The 13,569-nt window shown below is 32.1% G+C and overlaps 1 protein-coding gene across 9 annotated transcripts in view; it reads right to left on the reverse strand.

Moving 5' to 3' along the window:
- Positions 1-257: 257 nt before the first annotated feature.
- LOC106877715 (uncharacterized) overlaps positions 258-13,569 on the reverse strand; it is a 61,388-nt gene continuing 48,076 nt past the window's right edge. For 8 of the 9 annotated variants that reach the window (XM_052971251.1, XM_052971247.1, XM_014926671.2 and 5 more), the window contains 2 exons: positions 4,911-5,401; positions 258-1,548 (listed from right to left, as the gene is read on the reverse strand). In XM_052971251.1, coding sequence (XP_052827211.1) covers positions 1,223-1,548; positions 4,911-5,286 — 702 coding nt within the window. In that variant the 5' untranslated portion in view covers positions 5,287-5,401 and the 3' untranslated portion in view covers positions 258-1,222. Of the gene's footprint in view, positions 1,549-4,910; positions 5,402-7,621; positions 7,702-13,569 lie in introns of those variants that run through there. The other variant, XM_052971248.1, reaches the window with a different exon arrangement.

The following is a 13,569-nucleotide window of genomic DNA, read 5'->3' on the forward strand; positions in this document are numbered from 1 at the left end:
TTTGAAATACGTTTCTCGATATTCATGTCTGCGGAGGAATTGTTCTATAATCATCATTAGATTTTGGAAGACTTCATGATTTCTTACTTAAGCACCAAATGACTGTTAGTAGACGCACACTTGAGTGATCTGAATTTATCAGATAAATGATATTAATATAATCGTCATAGACATGATGGTATAGTTGGCCTTGTGAAATCATAACTCAGAATGGGATGAAACGAGCTAAGTACTAGAAGTACTTTAATTAGGAGGTCTTGTGTTTTATGATTTTATTGCTGTTCTAGTGTTTCAATATTGGTTTCAAATTTTTGGCACAAGGCCAGATAATTTGTGGTAGATGTAAGTCGATCACATCGACCCCAGTACTCGACCATTATTTTATCGTTATCGAAAGGATGAAAGGCAAAATCCACATCGGCGGAATTTGAACTCAGAACAAAAAGACAGACAAATGTTGCTAAACATTTTGCCGACTCAAATGTCCAAAAATGAAAATGAAAAGCGAACATGAGCGGACTAATAATATCCTGGTAGACGATAAAATCCATACCTTGTGCTCCATATTTTAGCTTTCACTCTTTTCAGTTGGAAGTTTAGCTGTTCATTAACAGTGCAATATTTACAATTATTTCTGTTACTTTGATGAGATTGACCAATATATAATGAAAAGTTTAGACGAGCTTGAACCTCCTGGTTATCTGATACATCGGTTTATTGTTTTATATTCCTAATTTCATAACAAATCAGATAATCTCTGATATTTATGATATATTCACAAAATCTGCTAATAAATTCCTGTCTATATGCATCGTACACTGAAATGTGTAACAGAAAAGAAAGCTGTTTTTTTTTTTAATTGTGAAATCCTTTATCAATACATCCAAATAACGAAGTTTTAATTCATACAAGAGAATAAAAGTCGTCAGATTTTTTTATCAATTACTTTTATTTTATATTTCCGTAATATATGCGTGACTTTCTCTCTACTTCGGTGGGTTTGGAATGGATGAATGTGTTTCCTTGTGTACATCTAGTTATGTATATGTGTGTGCATGCATGGATCCCTATGTCTGTTTTCCAACATGCATCATTGTGTCTGTTTTTCAGCCTGCATTAAAATGCTCCTGAGCCCATGACTGCAAAAGAATGGTGATATTCAGCTTTATTCCTCTAAACCATGTTCTACAATCAATACAACTTACTTCTTCAATACCGGTCGTCAAAGTTTTACAGTTTGGTTGGCATTACGTTTAATACTCTGGCCATGTACAGGTGGAAGCTGGGAAGTCGTTTGCCGTGAAGACATTACTGGTAAACCAATACTTTGGAATTCTGACTGTAAACGCTGCCGGACTGCTTTAACGTTGTTTGAATGCTTCGGGATACTTAGTGAATCCCATATGTTTCGTTTCTCATTCTTCACTTGACTAGATGCTTGTGTAGTTTCATTGCCATCATTTTCTGCTTCTTTGTTATAGTCAGATTTATCTGAATTTTCAACAGTTATTCCTATTCTCTTACTTTTTCCATTGGATTGAAGAGTATCTTTAAAGGAAGAAGTGTAAAGCGAAAAATTAGTTTATACACGCATTCAAAATACGAAAATGATTTTCTTTACAACTTATAATGAGATTATTTTAAAAAGTTACCTAAACATAATGAAAGTGTATCTTATCAAGATTTTATTTTCTATTCTGGTAAATTATTATGTTCTTTTGAGAGTTTGTACTGCTAGTTCCTTCACATTTATTAACTTAAACTACTCATTTCAAGAATGAAGTAACCCAATATTCAGGTTTTAAAATGTGCGAGATGTATGAATGAAAGTATAAGATAATCGAAACTTGTTCTAAAGAATTAAATTTTAGAGCTTGTTGTCATAACATCGATAAATAGCAAGGAAATATATAATTTTACATTTTACATGTTTAGTAATGTCACAAATGTTTTCTTTATAATATTGATTTCAAATGTTGGCACAAGGCCAGCAAGTTCAAGGGAGGGAATATGTCGATTACATCGACCTCAGCATGAATGAAAGGATGAAAAGCAAAGTTGACATCGGTGGAATTTGAACTCAGAACGTACAGATGGACGAAATGCTGCTAAGCATTTTACCTGGCGTGTTAATAATTTTGCTGCCTTATTTTCTTCATAATATTAACTTCACACAGGGCGTTGAGCTGCCAGAAACGTTAGCACGCCGGACAAAATGCTTAGCAACATTTCGTCCGTCTGTATGTTCTGCGTTCAAATTCCGCCGAGGTCGACATAGTCTTTCATCCTTCTGGGGTTGATAAAATAAGTACCATTTGGACACTGGGGTCGATGTAATTGACTTATCCCAGGCCCGAACTTGCTAGCCTTGTTCCAAAATTTAAAACCAATATAACTTCACTTTGCTTAAATTCTACAAACAAACTGCTTTTCTCTCTTACCATTTTATACAATAAGGGCTGTTGTGATTTACTGCTGCCAGTGTACAGGTAGAAGCTGGGAAGTTGTTTGCTATGAAGATATTACTGATGAACCAATACACTGGGACTCTGACTGTGGACGCTGCCGGGCTGCTTTAGCGTTGTGGCATTTAGCTCATCAAATGACACTCATTTGGATCTCTAACTCTAACTCTAGATTTTTCTGCTGTTGTTCTTGCTGTTTTTCAATAATATTTAGTTTGATATTGATTCCATAAATTTGTTCAGTTTTTAACATTTGGAAATATTCCACAACTTTACAGGCTTGTAGGTAGCCCAAAAACGATACTATGAAACGATACTCTAAGATGTTCTAAAACGTATGTTTAAGCTTTGCTGAAGTAAATAATTATTTTATTTAAAAAATCTTTTGTCCTTGTCTGACTTTCTTTAATTACTGTCACAATATGATCTTTTGTATAGTCATTAATCATTACATTCATTTAAAAATACGATTTGGTGACATAACAATAAACTTTCTACTTATAAGTAACATTTGTATAAAGGTTATTTTTAAAATAGAGATCGAAATTAAACTAAGTATAATTATTGCTTGCAATAATTTTATCTGGTGTCAAGCAGAAATGTCGCAAATATGTGCCATAAACGTTTTACTGTTGCGTTTTTTCTTTCTTATGTAATGATAAATATTTAAGGAAACATTTCAGCATTAAACAGATTCTGTATCACCGTCATGTATTGACTACTCGTTCATTAAATTTTCCTTTCATTTCCTTCAAAAGTAGAATGCTTATCGTTATGTAGAGTAGTCGAAAAGACAAAAGGTTCAAGAACATCTTGACAAGCTTCAAAAAGGAATTCTGGAAATATGAGGAGACAGTCAAACAGAATTAATCTAACACCAAACCTTATTTCTAGATCGACACGCATGATTTACGTATAATACCAGACCTAAATGAAACTCCACCTGAAATAGAACATCTAATTAAATTTAAAAAGGTAGAGGAGGTCGTGCAAGAAAGCATTTGGATTTGTATATTTTTGTGGGGAATATGCGAGTCGAGAGAATAAGTAAAAGCCAGTAATATGATTTGAAACGATGCAAGATTTCTTTTCAAAGGGTAATTGGAGTCACTAGGCTGCAGTCTAATGATTGAAAAGATAATAAAAGATAAGTGATACTGTGTGTGTGTGTGTGTGTGTTTATCTGATTTTTATGAACCTAAAATATAGAACGCAGTGTTTCTTGATTTCTTGTTTGCTACATTAGTTCCTGTTTGCTATATCATTTCAGTTTTCTATTACTATTTATATTTTTGAGGCATGAAACAGATATTTGGACTGCATTATGTTATCTGAATGTCCATAAAATTCTATTTCAGAAATCCAACCATCTAATGATTTGAAGATATTTGTATTACATAAAAAAGCAACATCGATGCATGTAAATTCCTGCATAAAACTTGAGATATTCTATATAATATTACCTTTCATTTATACAAAGCTTATACTAGTTGTATGTATTACAGAGATGCTGACATGTTACAGACAGAGAATGTTCTTTCAATGTCTTCTATTCTTTTGAAGTGGCATGGACTGCATGTTGGTTTCAAAGATTTATAATAAGTCTCCAGGCATTATTTAAACGGCTGGAGTATTGTTTAAATTTTCACGTACTCACATACATAATGTATTTTGACTCTACATCTCTCGCTCTTTTCCTTCTCTCTCCCACTCTCTCTCTCTCTCACTCTCCTTCTCTCTTACACACACACACATATATATATATATATATATATATATATATATATAAAGAGAGAGAAAGAGAGAGAGAGAATTTGACAGAGAAGGAAACGAGAGAAAGGGACATCGTATCAAGCTAAAAAGAGAATTAAAGTGCATGAGAAACAGTGCGAAACAATATTAGAACGGCTCATCAAATTTGCCACTTGGTGGAGCGAAAGACAAATATCTCTTGTAATTCGCTTCAATAGGATCTTTCGTCTTGAATAAAACAACAGCTACGAAATCCTGACATAATTCTGCCAACTTGGAATAAACGCTGTATCATACCAATATCCAATAGGGTTTATTTTCTTGTATTGCTCACATAATGAGCAAATTTGACTATTATTTATTTAGTAAATCATTTTTTATACCTTTGGGCTGTTTAACCACAAAGCATTTTATAACGTGATATTTCCTTATTCAGACAATTGCTTACCAGGATATTTTAAAAATCCATTTGTAAATCATTAATTGACTTTATAAATTACTGGGATATACAGATGAGCAATTATTTATGTTTACACCCCTACAATATTTAATAACGTTTAACGATACAGAATGATGCACGCGCCCAGTTTTCCATGTGAACAACATGATATAATGCTTACCAATCCATTGCAATCCCTAGTTAATTTAGTTACGTAATATATGTTGCTTAATTAAATATAAATCAAAACTTACTTTCTTTCGGATTGTTAATGGAGCCCTGAGAAAGTGCTTCAGGCGTTGAAGATTCGACCATTTCATTGTATTCAGCCATGTTAGTATCAATATGAAGTACACTTGTCCGCGCCTGAGCAGACACTGTCTGTTCTCGCGATATTTCCAGTAACTTCTTTTGTAAATGGTCGCTTTTTGCTACAGGAGCAGTTCCACTTTGAATTTTGTTACGGAGACGCTTTGTCTCAAATGAAATATCTCGAAATGTTACTTTCTGAGCACGTTCGACATCCTTCAATTCACGGCTAAGTCGATTGTCCGCACGTACATTATTTCTCAAAATGGTATCATCGTATTCTGATCTGGACACTGAACCGTACTTCTTGCGGTTTGACATTTTCTCCAAATAACGTTTCTGATGGGAGTATATTTTTTTGTGTTTTATCTGAATTTGTTCAAAGGGTGTTTTAAGATATCACGTTCTGTAGTTGTGAAAGAGAACCACATTTCTCCTGAAATAAATATAAGTAAAAATTTTTTAAATTTAAGTATCCATAAATTAATTGAGCAAAATGCTCGCTGCAAAGAATATTAAAAGTATTAATAGTTTACTTTTCTCCTTACGTAAACAGTACTTACCCTAATCCCAATTGTCCGTCTAATCAACAATTTTATTGATTTCAGAGAAGCTGGAGATGTGACTTTTAATGTTTATTCCTAATTCTCTGATATTACGCTGTGATTTTAAACATTTTAAGTCAACAAACATATTTTCATGTCTTATGATTTTGTTTTTTTTTCTGTAGAAATATGTAGAAAATCAGTAATACAAATTATGAAACTTGAGCCCATTCAGATTTTCAGCATAGTACATGCATACATACATATGTGGTGCGTGTATAATTTCCACAGTTATACATCTCAGTAATTTACTGTCTAAATTATGTAAATTTTCACTTGAAGACCTTCCCTTCATTACTTAGGAAAATACAGTAAAAGTTTATTACACATAAAAATATCAAATATAACCGGAGCTGTCTTACTCTGTACAAGGTTGATTCTTTCTTCTATACATGATACAGTGATTAAAATATTGGTTAGTAACTGATAACATCTATTCTTTCTCGAATAATTATTTCTAAGAATCTTCTTTAAATTTTTTACAATAAAATGTAGACATTAACTTGGTTATATTTTTCATGTGTCTAGCAATTGTGAGTGATTTAGCTAACCAATTTATACTCCAAATTGTGCTAATTCCGAAGATACTGTGACTTCAATATTGTACATATACACACTGGCATTTTTTTCATTATATTAGCAAATATATAGGTGCCATTGCTTTCCTGAAGAAGTGTAATAAGACCAAAATATATCCATGTTATGGTAGATGCAAAATAATTTAAGATTTTAATGATATTCTATTTCTGATACTGCATAATTATTTAGAATTAAAATGTTAATGCTCAATAAATCGAATACATTAATACTGCGATAGTAATTAATAGATAGGTCAGAATTTGATTAAATGTGTGTATGTGAAAGTATGCATATATATATATATTATACAATAATAATTACATTTTATTTTAAAAGACAAATATATATATATATACATATATATATACATATATATATATATATATATATATATATGGGAGAATATACAAATAATAACAACAGACGAGGACCGGTGGTGTAAATAACAAAAGTATATATTAGTATGACGCTCGGGAATACGGAAAGTCTTTGACGTTTCGAGCTACGCTCTTATATATATATATATACATATATATATACATATATATATATATATATATATATATATGCATGTTTTTTATGTATGTATGCATGCGTGCTTATATGTATGAATATATATGTATACATATACATATATACATACATGCATGTTTGTATGTATGTATGTATGCATATATGTATGAATATATATATATATATATACATATACATATGCACATACATACCATACCGAAACAAACATTAGTACTAACTCAAATATATGCATGCATACATAGCTATAAACACATAATACATAACTAAAATTTATATTGTGTATATGCATGTGTTTCTCTCCATGTTTAATTATATATTCGTTTTTCGGTATAATATTCTTATAGTCTGTTTCGAGCGATAATGTTCCTAAATTCTTGCTTATCGACCTTTCCAGACTTTTCAAGCGCATTATCAAAGATATGAAGTAGTGTTGGCTTCTGTATCTAGAGTGGGAAACTTTAATTTATGTAGGCTTTACCTCCAGAATTTGAACGTTAGAGTTTTACTACATCTGGCATGTATTTTGGCTCTTAAAGTCACATGTATTAATATTCTTTTTGTCAGCTATATTTTTGCAGATTTTTCTAAAACAGATTTTTTTTTTCATTACATCTTGTGAGGATTTAATGTTACTCGCTTGTAGAAATCCCCGTTATAAGGAATAGGATGATATTCTTAGATAATTTATATATTGTTTAAACAATTATGAATACAAAGAAATGAAATCGTGTGTTATTCGCTTAAATTATGTTATTCGCTTAAACTATGATCTATAGACAAAATTTACATTTTAAAGAATCCGTTATAGAATGCAGATGGGTGGGGATGAGAAGTAACGTTTATTTTAATTTGCTGATAATTATATGAAACATAGGAATGTATTCCGTTACCGTTTCCAACTGCTGGCAGAAACATGTGCCTAATTAGAGAACACTTACAATTATGTTCACTGAACTGGAAACTTGAAGATGTACACGGGATATTTCAGTGGTGTTTTCAATATCTTGTGAGGTAAATTTTGCTCACGGATATAGCGGATTCATCTCGATGACTTCAGTTCTTTGCAACAGGAATTTAAATGAGATATAATTTGAAGTTGACTTTCAAATAAAGTCATTGTGAATAATAGTACTAACAGTGTTAGTAGTAGCAGCAGCTGAAGAAGAAGAAGAAGAAGAAGAAGAAGAAGAAGAAGAAGAAGAAGAAGAAGAAGAAGAGGTAGCAGCAGCAGCAGCAGCAGTAGTAGTAGTAGTAGTAGTAGTAGTAGTAGTAGTAGTAGTAGTAGTAGTAGTAGTAGTAGACTAAGATAGGTATTCAAATTTCAACTTCCCTTTAAAACTAAATACATCTAAATACTAAATGTATCTCGTTCACAATAATCAAAAGAGATAGCCGTATAATTGAGAAAAACGTTAGCGTATTATTTATTTAGAGTAAGCTTACATTTTCCTAAAAATGTAAAGAAATTAGCGGTTTTTAACTAATGAGAATATCTGCAAGATGGAATCTAAACTTTTATTCCATGCAAAATTTCTTATCAACGATCATATATTGATTGTTTTTTCATCGCTATTTGATTATTTTAAATAGATAAAGAGAGATATGTGATGTCAGTTCATGTTTTAACAATGAATACTTAACTTAATAATTTAAGGTTATTTTCTCGTTTACGTTATTTTCTTATTCAAATTTAACGATGGTTTTAAAATAGAAATAAAGGAAATTCAATATTGTAAATTTTTTCTTCAAAAATGATTTAGATAAAGCGAAATTCCCATATATTTAAAGCATAACATTTTTATACGATTATATATTTTTACATTTAACCAATCATACACTGGTTTCGTTGCACTGCTATTTTTGTAATCTAGTATTTTCCTAAGTTGAAGGAAATGTTTTGTAATTAATCTATCATATATATCCATTAGCGTGTTTTAGTGTATTTTTATTCAAATATCACGCGCTTGCTGACAAAAATTACCTATAATTATATTTTCAACATTTATATCACTGAATTTATACAAGTATTTGATATAAGCAACTCGCTGTAACTATATACTTACACAAGGAACTTTCAGAACTCTATACTTCTAATAAATTTCTATTAGTAATCGATAAAAAACACTTGTAATATAGATACATTTTTCATATATTCATATATTTAAAGCTATATATTTACCATTACTACCAATCGTACAAATCACCATTCACTCGATGATTTTATATTCTGTTTATATCAATTTTATTGCATATTTTATTATACAGTAAGGCGATGAACTTTCGGAATCGTTTTAGCGTTCAAAAAATTACTTAGCAGTACTTGTTGCAGAATTTTTACGTTCTGTGTTCAAATCTTGCTGTGATCAATTTCGTCTTTCATCTTTTCGGGATCGATAAAATAAAGTATCAGTCAAATATAGAGATCGAGGGTACCGACTATACCCCTCCTCTCAAAATTAGTGGCCTTGTGCTTTCACTAGAAACCCTTTTATGTATATATACAATATATTCTGAGTATATTATGTGTTAATTTTCTTGTGCTCACTTAGTTAAATTTACTCCCTCTTTTACATATTTTTAGCGTCAACTATATTATTCTCTCGCCAACAGTGGTATCATAATACCCCTTAACTTAGCTGGTAGTTTTATAATTAGAAGGGAAGAATGTGGTTTAGCACCAAAATCTTGGTAATTACAATTCTAAAAACTGTATATACTACACTATAAATATCTGTTCCATTTTTCATGCGACATTGCTTTATTATATCTCTCTTCCTTTCATCAAGAAGCTATTACTTGTAATAAACTACTGGGCATCGCATTTTTTACTCTACTGAAGATATTTTTCTTGTGCGTGTCTGGCTTCCTATCACTGTATAACGTCTGTTGTCATCTACTGAATGCTATTAACTATACTTCGAATGCCTACGTTATCTGTTATTAAGTCAGTTGTCAGCAATGACCCATCAGACCTACAATCTAAACTGTTCCAGCGATGAATATTATTTCTTTTATTAAAGAAATGGATCCAGAATTAATTTTTGTAAAGAAAGTGAGATATGATTAGACGGAGATTTTGCTTCTATTTCCAGCAAATCGAGGGACCATATAGAACCTCTGTTGTTGAGCCAAAGTGGTAATATGTAATGGTACTCTTTACCAAGACAATAAGGCAGCGAGCTGGCAGAATTGTTAATGCATCGGACAGAATGCTTAACGGCATTTCTTCTAGATCTTTATCATTACGTTCTTATTTCAAATGCCGCTCGAGTTTAACTTTGCCTTTCATCCATTACGAACAGTACGAATAAGTACTAGTTAAGTACTTCGGGTCGACGTAATCAATTAATTCCACCCCCTCCTAAAATTGCTGGTCTTGTATCATAATTTGAAACTATTGTCCTCTCATTAATAACATTCTTCCCTTTACTTGTTTCCAGCCTTCAAACTTCAATCCCCAGAAAAAATATAATGATAGCAACAGTTATTTGCTTTAACTAAAAAAAGAAAAATAGAAACTGACAAAAATCCTATGCAAATTCCATATCATATTATACGATTACTATGATGCCCAGAACATTCTAATATTAGCTAAATCCAAATAGTTGCTTAAGAAATCAACTGTCGTATAAATTAGTATCAGACTATAATTATATACACAGAAGATATTAGTGCATTTGGTGTTTTACATTGCACTCTACGTAATCATACTTGTACACGAAATGTACAGCACATTTTCGAGCGTACAAGTAAGCAGAAGAATTCTTAGTCTCAAACACGCGGACGAATTCTTAATTTCATTGTGTTAGTAAAGACGTGTAATCCCCAAAGATAAATTACAACAAAAACAAATAAAACAGTTTTAGAAAATTTTGTTAGTCATAAAATTCTTAAAATTTGAGGCACTAGCTACTAGTATCCCTTAGTAATGTTTATAGGGTAGAAGGATGTTCTCGACGAAAGAGTGAACGGATCCGTTATATTTTCATCTGTGGTCATTTTACGTTACACGCAGCATATATAAGATTTAAGACACTTCTTTTTAGCTTACTTTCCCGAACTCTACCTATTATTGTTTCTAAGAAAATATTGATTCAAATTTTTGCACAAGTAAGTTCAGTGGGGTGGTTAGTCATTTACATCGACCCCATTGCTCGACTGGTACTTATTTTATTGACTTTCAAGAGGATGAAAGGCAAAGTCGATCTCGGTGATATTTGAACGCAGAACGTTAAGACAAAGGAAATGCCGCTAAGCATTTTGCCTGGCGGGCTAACGCTCCTTCCCCCTCACTGCCTCTGTTTCTGAGAAATGTTGTAAATAGAGAGTTAATATAGTCGATTCAGAATATGTGCATGACCATCAATCCAACAACCATCTGAGTGAAACAAACGTTATAATAAAAATAAAGCTCATACGTTCTAGTCAATGCCAGAGAGTAATGAGTCGATATTATTAAAGCGTCTACATATTCAGAGGTCAATGATTTATGTTTCTTAGGAAAGAGAAGGCGACAAATGCCAAAGAAAAGAATAAGGTTGATATTCATTAATGTAGGAAAAGCACGTTCAACTCTGCTGGAGAATTTACTTGCAAACATGAGAAATGACACTTTATAGTATAAGAGTCTTCTAAAACAAACAACACTTTCTTTCACACATTAAGTTTTTATTTTTGTTGTTTTTTTTTTGTTGTTTTTTGCTGTTGTTTTTTTTTGTGATTTCTTTGCATAATCTCCGCTGAGAAGATTTGCACTAGCCATACATTGTCAAAATAGTCCGTGTAGTCAGTCAACACAAAGCATATCTCGAAAATATTTATTATCCCTTACTGTTGCTCTTCCAATACTTCTTATATTTTTTCAGTGTTTTGTATATGTAGTAAGCATAAAATGCTAAGGACATTTAGGGCTTTTCTATGGGTATAAGTGATTTAAAATAAACGCCATACCTCATCTAGTAATGACTGGAATATACTTCCAAAAGATTTACTCACGATGACATCAACAGAAATGTTTCAAAGCATTTTGGAAATGTACATGTTAGAATTATCTGATATCATACCAGACGTTTTACATATTACATTAATATTTATATTTAAAAAATGTTGTAAGGTATACAAGAGGTCAACGTAACATTCTTAGCCTCAGATTTGTAAGCAAACACTTGAGCCAGCACAGCCAAACTTAGAGTTTTGAAAAGTAACCAAAAAAAAATTAATAAAATTAAACCATATCTAAGAAGTAAATGGTTTCTGATTTCTGTATAGAACAGGGAATCTTTACGAAGATTTTGAAAACAATAAAGGCAGTAATTATGTCGGTTCAAATTAGCCATTTTACAATACACGCAGTCTTGAAATGCCGCTTTTGCCAACGCCCAGATGGAATTTCAACTCCGAAATTTAAAAGATATAATACACACAAATTTTAAGCAAATATCAAAGTGATTTAAAATGATAGGTCTCATAGACAAGAACTGGGAGAAAAAGATTATTCAATTGAGTTTTTACTTCTAAGGCTTACACATTTTTACATGAAAATAATATATGAAAAACATACCAAATGTGATTTACGTTCAATGATATGATAATAGTATTTAAGTGGGGTTTTTAGCCTTCTGGTATAGCATCGCATACACCAAGATGTCACTAGATATTAACATGCAGAAATGGTTCACATCTGAAGCAACTATCATAAAACAAAGAATGAATTGTATTTATAACCTCTAGATGATAATATTGTTATGAGCTTATAACAATATATACAGGATGCAGATTGCACCAGTGACCCGGCGGAGAATCTGCCTGGGGTTAAAACGGTAGTAACGTCGAACAGCTATATTGATGTGGCGATAAATATCACTTCTTAGTATAGTTATTGAGATTTTTCTAACTAGCTACTTTGCTTGTTGCAAAATCGGTGACCGATGATCGCTTATTTTTCTATATATTGCGAGCTGAAGCGAATCCTACTATTTCTAGCAGTCGGGTGCTCACGACTCAACATGGACACAAGTAGCCCGAAACCGTTCGGTTTCGTGAGCCCATCGCCTGCTGGAGAATTGCAAGGGTTCGCTTCCCTGCTTGCAACATATATGGTGTCCGCCTGGGTTTAAAATGGTAGTAACGTCGAACAGCAATATTGATGTGGCGATAAATATTCTTAGTATAGTCGCTACTATAATCTCTTATTGACAGTTTTCTAACTAGCTAAATTTGCTTATATATACATTCACACACACACACACACACACACACACAAGTAATTCACACGCAGCTGATATACACAGCTGACACACATACCCATGAATACCACCCGTACCCGTTGGTAGACACACTCTAGAAAACATGCATCTGCACCATCGGGGTTATGCCACCAGCCCTCACTCATATGCCAGCTTGCACGCAAATACTCGCAAATATACACACGCTCGCACGTATATATATATACATATATATATATATATATATTAACACAGGTGATTGGAAAATTTGTGGGTTTTATTTATTCACCATTACACGTCTTTCATTTGCTGATAGGAATTACAAAATTGTACGTTTGTTGAAAATATATAAGATACCTCCTATTAGAAATTCTTGGGACAAAGAATCGGACAACACAAAATCTACACTTGGATGACGTGCATAAGCATATAATTAGTAATCCGTGGCCTTTAGATAGTTAGAGGGGGGAATCAACTAATATAGAAAAGCGAGAGTGGGATAGAAGATGAAATAATAATAGTATACATATGCACAATTATGCATGTGCACACACATATATACGTATATATAAATATATCATATATACAAGCACATACATACATATTTACACACACACACACACACACACACACACGCACACACACACACACACAGATATATA

This window comes from Octopus bimaculoides, chromosome 10 (genome assembly GCF_001194135.2).
Source record: "Octopus bimaculoides isolate UCB-OBI-ISO-001 chromosome 10, ASM119413v2, whole genome shotgun sequence".
Classification (NCBI taxonomy): Eukaryota; Metazoa; Mollusca; class Cephalopoda; order Octopoda; family Octopodidae; genus Octopus; species Octopus bimaculoides.